Source organism: Megalobrama amblycephala, linkage group LG3 (assembly GCF_018812025.1).
Source record: "Megalobrama amblycephala isolate DHTTF-2021 linkage group LG3, ASM1881202v1, whole genome shotgun sequence".
Lineage (NCBI taxonomy): Eukaryota > Metazoa > Chordata > Actinopteri > Cypriniformes > Xenocyprididae > Megalobrama > Megalobrama amblycephala.
Genome location: NC_063046.1, coordinates 43023897 through 43032040, shown reverse-complemented (window position 1 = coordinate 43032040; position 8144 = coordinate 43023897). Strand labels below are relative to the sequence as shown.

The 8144-nt window shown below is 34.4% G+C and overlaps 1 protein-coding gene across 1 annotated transcript in view; it reads left to right on the top strand.

Moving 5' to 3' along the window:
• pkd1l2b (polycystic kidney disease 1 like 2b) overlaps nt 1–8144 on the top strand; it is a 41397-nt gene that overhangs the window by 2204 nt on the left and 31049 nt on the right. The window contains 9 exon segments of the mRNA XM_048185565.1: nt 303–488; nt 2053–2160; nt 3037–3098; nt 4317–4399; nt 5090–5210; nt 6303–6438; nt 6528–6661; nt 6772–6912; nt 6994–7143. Coding sequence (XP_048041522.1) covers nt 303–488; nt 2053–2160; nt 3037–3098; nt 4317–4399; nt 5090–5210; nt 6303–6438; nt 6528–6661; nt 6772–6912; nt 6994–7143 — 1121 coding nt within the window.

The window sequence follows — 8144 nt, the reverse complement described above, 5'->3', positions numbered from 1 at the left end:
AAAAGGCCCTTTACATTTGCCAAAAACAGAACTTTTGTTGTTTTTTTTGTTATTAAAAACAAACAAACAAACAAACAAGTTTAGCCCAGGTGAAAAAAGAAACGCAAAAGGAAAGCAACACATTACTTTCCATAAAAAATAGAAAACAATTTTGAGATATCTAAGGTATCTCAATTGTATGCTTAAGAAATAATAAAAAAATAACTGTCTTTTGAACATTTAAAGGCATTTATATGAGAAACATGCTGTTGTTTTTAAAAAATTAAACTGTTTAATAGTTATCCTTTTTGTCTTTCCTGTAGAATTGGGGCACTCTCTGTCCTGTACGGACAGCACTGTCCTGCAGTGTGGCTCAGATCAGGTGATAGAGGTTGATGAGAGTTTCTACGGCAGGAAGACGCCACATTACTGCAGGAACAACATGCCAAGCTCTCGCACAGCTTCACCAGTGCAGTGCAGCTGGATCGATGTACGGGATTTAGTCGCAGGTACTGCACAACACCAACAAAAAAGTACCAAAACAAACCAAAAACCTAAGTGCTTTGATACCATGGTACTGAATAACTTCCATATTTATGTATTTTTACTGTACAAGATGTTTCCAAATACCAAAATACTTAAAGGGTTAGTTCACCCAAAAATGAAAATTCTGTCATTTATTACTTACCCTCATGCCGTATCACACCCGTAAGACCTTTGTTCATCTTCGGAACGCAAATTGAGATATTTTTGTTGAAATCCGATGACTCAGTGAGGCCTCCATAGCCAGCAATGACATTTCCTCTCTCAAGATCCATAAAGGTACTAAAAACACATCTAAATCAGTTCATGTGAGTACAGTGGTTCAATATTAATATTATAAAGCGACGAGAATATTTTTGGTCCGCCAAAAAAAAACAACTTATATAGTGATGGCCGATTTCAAAACAATGCTTCAGGATGCTTCGGAGCATAATGAATCAGCGTGTCGAATCTGTTGTTCGGAGCATAGACATATAATAAACATGGTTCGGAGCGCCAAAGTCACGTGGTTTCAGCCGTTGGCAGTTTGACACACGATCCGAACTGCTGATTCGATACACTGATTCATAACGCTCCGAATCTTCCTGAAGCAGTGTTTTGAAATCGGCCATCACTAAATAAGTCGTTATTTTGTTTTTTTTTGGCGGACCAAAAATATTCTTGCCGCTTTATAATATTAAACTGAATGAACTGATTTAGATGTGTTTTTAGTACCTTTATGGATCTTGAGAGAGGGAATGTCATTCCTGGCTATGGAGGCCTCACTGAAATATCTTAATTTGTTTTCCGAAGATTAACAAAAGTCTTACAGGTGTGATACGGCATGAGGGTAAGTAATAAATGACAGAATTTTCATTTTTGGGTGAACTAAACTTTCAAGTATTTTGGTATTTGGAAAAATCTTATACAGTAAAAAATATGGAAGTTATTCAGTACCATGGTATCAAAGCACTTGATACCAGCACTGTACTGCAACAATCAATCAGGTTTTTAAGTACATAAGTAATCCGAGAGCATCAGTTTATTTTTTAAACCTTTAATGAGTCTTAATGTCTCCATCTGACAAGGACAGAAAATGCTTTTGTGTGGCGCTTGTGAATTGATGCTCTTTTTCTGACTTCTTTCTTTTCATTCGAATGCAGAGCAAACAATATGAAATCTGAAATGCAAACAGAGCTTCAATGAGCTTTCTTTTATCCGAGGGCTCCTGCTGAGGTTTAAAATTACATGTAAAACAGAAAAAAAACAAAGCGACCAATGTATTGATAGTTCAATAGGTACTAATGGACCTGAAAAAGTCTCGTAATTAGGCAAAAGAATTATGAACATATTTATTTGTGAACATAAATATTTACAAGGGATTCAGACAATATCTTTGTGAAGATGATTCTGCTGCTTTACTATTGTTGTCAAAGTGCTCAGTGTTTAAAAACCATTGTCTGTATCTATTCTTTTACTATATCTCAGTATGTTATTTTGACTGACTGCAGTATTGAATAGTAATGATGAGGTTTGTTGTTGTCCTCCAAGAGCTGTGTAACGGACAGCAGGTTTGCACAGTTGTGACAGATGGATCTTTTGGCGAGCCGTGTCCTGCAATGGGAAGTTACATGTCTGTGGAATACCACTGCAAAGACCGTGAGAGCTGTTTTACATTCACTATCTACAGTATACACCTTATTTTACAATGTGCAGTAAACGGTGTGTTTTTATGGGAGCCCGTTTCCGCCACATAAAAAAAAAAAAAAAAAAAAAAGGGCTTTGGTAAATCATAATTTTGCCATAGCCTTCCAAGGCATAATTCTGACATAAAAAGGAGGAATTACTGTATGACATAAAGGGAAATTCCCCTAAAGGGAAATGATGATGGAAAAAATATTAGATGGGAGAAAAAAGTTATATGTCAATGCTTTCGCATTGCCCCGAGAAACTTTGGAACGCAAATGCAAAGTTTCTCGGGGAACACATACATTTTCCTCCCATCTCATATTTTTTAAGGATCTGCATAATTTTGACATTTTATCTCATGATTTTGACTTTTTCATCCCATAAATAAAACTTTTTATGCCATAATTTTGATTTAGTATGTCATTATTTCTTTTTTTTATGCCATAATTGTGGCATAAAAACTTAAAATTATAACTTAGTATTGCATAATTAATTATAATTTACTAAAGCTTGTTTTTTTTCTTATGTGGCAGAAATTCTAAAGTGTTTATTTTTTAGCCTAAAGTGATAAATTAAAATAATTTGATAAATACTTGTTTGCGATATCAAGCAGAAAAATTGACTGGTTTTGAATACATTCAATTTACAAATGGCTACGCATTAAAAATAAGGTGGATAGAGAAACATATGGACCTGCTATTGTTCCTTTCAGACTATTAATGTATTACATACATTGAAGCAAACCTGTTTGCATTTGTCCTAATTAATAACCTGTGTGATGAGGATGAAAAAAGAGATATGATTAATGTCTGTTTCACCAAACAATGTATATTTTCTATAATGCAGAAGCCTCTGGTGTTATTGTGGAAAGATCTGCAGACGATGGTGGAGGAGATTCTTTTGTTAAGGTGATCAAATTGTTTTTTTCAGTGTGATCATTTAAATGTTTTAAGAACTGTTCTTTGTACTTTCATTTATTCAAAAATAAAAATATCCCTTTAAAAGGGATAGTTCACCCAAAAATGAAAATTTGATGTTTATCTGCTTACCCCCAGCGCATCCAAGATGTAGGTGACTTTGTTTCTTCAGTAGAACACAAATGATGATTTTTAACTCCAACCGTTGCCGTCTGTCAGTCAAATAATGCTAATGGATGGGAACTTCTACTATAAGAGTAAATAAAACACGACAGACAAATCCAAATTAAACCCTGTGGCTCGTGACGACACTTTGATGTCTTAAGACACGAAACGATCGTTTTTTGCGAGAAACCGAACAGTATTTATATCATTTTTTACCTCTAATACACCACTATGTCCAACGGCATTCATCACTCGATTCGTTTGGTCTGATCGCGCTCTGACAACGGCAGTGATGTCTCGCGCATATACTTCAATGAGAGCGAGACATCACTGCCGCTGTCAGAGCGCGATCAGACCAAACGAATCGAGTGATGAATGCAGTTGGACATAGTGGTGTATTAGAGGTAAAAAATTATATAAATACTGTTCGGTTTCTCGCAAAAACCGATCGTTTCGTGTCTTAAGACATCAAAGTGTCGTCATGAGCCGCAGGGTTTAATTTGGATTTGTCTGTCGTGTTTTATTTACTCTTATAGTCCAAGTTACCGCTGACATGCATTATACCACTGACAGACGGTAGCGGTTGCAGTTAAAAATCATCATTTGTGTTCTACTGAAGAAACAAAGACACCTACATCTTGGATGCGCTGGGGGTAAGCAGATAAACATCAAATTTTCATTTTTGGGTGAACTATCCCTTTAAGCACATTTTTGATTAGGGTCTTAAACAGCTTGTCAATGTTTATTTTGTGATAATGACACCTTTCCTCTAACAAGATATTATTTTAATAACATTTATGGACTAAAAATTATTAATGAGCAAATGGTGAACTTTTTTTTCCCTAGTTACAATATTTATTTACTGAAAATCCCATACAGCTGTCTATCTCAAAATCTATGTAATATTTCCAGGGATTCTCATTACTTTATTGATCAATTTTCAATGTGGAAACAGATGAATTTATTATTAAAAAAGATTCCTGAATGCTGTTTTGCTAAACTTGAACCTTTTTAAGTATCAAAGTATCTTTGACTTTGAGACAGGACACTCACAAAAGGGCTAAAAGGAAATCAGAAGAGAAACGGCTTTGTTATTCTGTTGGGAATTCAGCCCCTTTGGATATCTCGTAAGACACATTTTTGTGACATTTATTTTTTTTCATTGCCTTGAACTCTTAACCTTGAAAACCTCAGCAAGTCAAACAAAATTTTTTTTGGTCACACTTTATTTCGATAGTCCACTTTAGATATTATACTAACTACAAGTAATTTTTTTACTTCATGTCAACTAAATCTCAGAGTATTAGTAGAGTGTCTGCTTAATATCTGCTAACACTTTATATTGATGCTCCACAACAGACATTCTACTGACGGGGCTACTGATGGGCCCTGTCATAAACCCGGCGCAATGCCACGCCAGGCGTGAAGCAAGTGTTTTTTGCTAGTTTCAGCCCGATACAGTTATCATTTTCACGTCCAGCGCCCATGTTATTTAAATAGAAAATGCACTCGCACCCATCTGTTCACCAATGGGCGTGTTGGTCTGAAAATGAGGTGTGTTCAGGTGCATTGTTGGCGTGTTGCTATTTTGGGACCCCTGAAAATGACTGCGCCATTGACCAACTAAAACCTGGTCTAAAGTCAATGACTTCGTATTTTTTTGTTATTTAACAGGTGCGTTAGTAATATGCACCTATAAGTAGAATGTCTAAAGTGTAACCAAAATAAGTTTGTTTTACTTGCTGAGGTTTTCATATCTGTTGTTGGATGGAGGTTATGAAGAAAGTTGATCTGCATGTATTTGTATTCTCTCCAAGCTGCTCAAATTGTGATCCAAATGATAATCATGAGAAAATCAAACTGAAGCTAGATTCTAACTCTAACTGTGACGAAACCAACTGGTATGTGGAAGATGGCAGTGAACTGAAGAAAAATAATGTAAGTACAGTCTATTTCAAATGTATGTAATGATTTTATTTTCTATATTACTATATGGGTCATTTACAAATAAGGTTTTTAAAAGTGTAAAAAAAAACATAATAGAGATCTAAATAATTCTGAAGTTTTATTAAGTGTTAACAATGAGATTTTGTGGTTTTTATAATCAATTAACACTGCTTTTGTCATTTTTTTACACGAATGGACAAAATTTGTCAACAAAAAAGTCATTCAGTTTAACCAAAATTTTGGTTTTACAGAATAACACTTTTGTTTATACAGAATGACGATATTTTCAAATAATGCTAACAGGCTGATATCTAGCAAAAGGAAAATCAAACATTTTATATTTAGTAAAAGTTTTTAAAATATTACAACATTTTCCATGTTTTATAGCGGTTTTACCAAATGACCTGATGTTTCAGGACATGCTTATGAACAAGTGAAAACATTACATTTTTCAAATAGTTAAGAGAGAGTTAGTTACTTTGCTTCATGACCATGTGGTCCTTTGCAGGTGTCTAAATGATGTCACATCCTGTCACATGATATTGACCGCAAATGGTCCCTTTATATTGGTTACGAATGACATCAATGAAATTCATTTTTCCGGACATTCTTTCTCATAACAAAGCAACGACTTCTACACATAATTTTAATACCATTTTGCACTATGTTGATATATGATGTTATAAAATCATGCCAGAATAAAAAATATATACATTTATTACATTTTAAGATATTTTAATCACAAATGAAATGGCTGTATTGACCTTTGGACGGTTAAACCGAATGACCTTTTGACACTTTAAAATCTTTAAAATACCTTTATATGTAGCAAAATATAATTAAAACCTTTTGGATTCAATAAAAGAGATCTAGTTGTACTACCTTATATATTTTGGATGTCATATCTTTTTTATATATTATTATTAAGGCCTTTGGACAAAAAAATGACCTGTCACGTCAATGACCCATATACTGAATAAAATTTCTATTCTTTTTTACACTGAACTTTTGCAATGATATGCAGATGCTCCTCTAATTTTTATAATAACTGGCTTTTTCACATATACATTGTTTTGTTTCTAGAAAGACAGTTTTAAGGAAAACTGCTTAAAGGATGGCAATAAGGTGCTGAACTCACAGAACAAAGATGATAATGAATTGGAAGTTAAAGCTAACACTCTTAGACCTTTCAAGAAGGACATCCTCGTAGTGGTGACTTGTGTGTTGATTTCACATTTTGTGACTACAGAAGCTATTGAATTTCATCTACGAATAAAGTGCATCTAATAACTATTCTGTATGATTTAGGCCAAAATGATCAAACGACTTCTTATGGGGAGCATACCATACCATATACCTTAATAGAGAAAGACAAGAGTCAGCTCATGCTAGACATCTTTAACCAGTTCAATCAAATTGGTGGAGCAGGCGACACAGAAGAGGTAAAAAGGATGAAAGACAATTAAGTGAAGACTTAATTTGTAGGCAATGAAAAAGGTGTTTTTCCACATCATGTCATATCTATTCCCTAATATCAATTTCCCACTTGCAGTTCAAAGAGGATCTTCTTTTAGATATGTGTTCATTTTTAAAAGACTCCGAGCCACTCCAGCAACCCACAGATGTGCAGCTCTATGCTGAAGTTTTAACAAGGCTCATTACAGATGAGGGCAAAGTGAATACTAATGCTCAGGTACTATTGTGACCAAACACATCATTAACTATGTGATCAGATGCTACTTTTAATGGCTGATGAGGCACTTTTCTTTCACAGGAGTTTGCTTGTTGTATATTAAATGTTGTAAGTAACTCCCTCACATCCATCGATCTGACTCCAGCTAACATCACTGCTCTAACTGACACAGTCAAACTCATCGTTGAGTCCTCTAGTCACATTCTTGGTGCCTTCAATAAAGACAAACAGGTAACTTCTTTCCAAAATTAGTCTGATTGAAACTGCAAAACTTTCTTAGGTTATGCATTGGGACCTGATTGTTGGTTTAAAGACAGCACTTTGTCATTAGTTTAAAGTGCATTTTTGTATTGGTCTAATCGAAAATTATGGTTTCGGGTTTAAAGTTATGGTCCACCCAAAAATGATTCCATGATTTACTCACCATCAAGGCATCCTAGGTGTAAATGACTATCTTCCAATAGTAGTAAGTCAATGCTTTTACATTCTCTCGCAAATGTTTTGCTTTTCCCCAGGAAACTTGCTCAAAGCAACGTTTTTGTGAGCAAACACAATGGTTTTGTGAGAGAACCTATAAGCATTGAAATATTGTTTTTTCCTCCAATTTCATATTTTTTCCATAACCTTTCATAATATAGCTAATTTAGCAGTTGCACTTTATTTTACTACTGTACATGCACTTGCAGTGTTCTTACCTAATAAAGTACTGGTTAATATAAGGTAACTACATGGGTTAAGGTTAGGTTTAGGGGTAGTTCAGGGTTAGTACCTAGTTATTACCCAGTTATTGTAATAACTATATAAAATACATAATATATACATGCAGAACATGACTGTAAAATAAAGTGCTATCAATTTAACTTTTGTTTATGGTGAAATTAAGTTCTAAAATCATACTGACCTACATTAAAGTTTTAGTTCACTTTTAAATGAAAATTACCCCAAGCCTTACTCACCCTCAAGCCATCCTAGGTGTATATGACTTCTTCTTCTTTCTGATGAACACAATCTGAGTTATATTAATAAATATCCTGACGCATCCAAGCTTTATAATGGCAGCTCGTGTGATCAACGAGTATGAGCTGAAGAAAGTGCATCCACCCACATCTGTTCATCATAAACGTACTCCACACGGCTCTGGGGGGCTATCATTTGAAAGTGAACTAATCCTTTAAATAAAATTTTTGAGCTTCAAAAACTGGCTTTTTTTTTTGGCTTTTATAATAAATAAT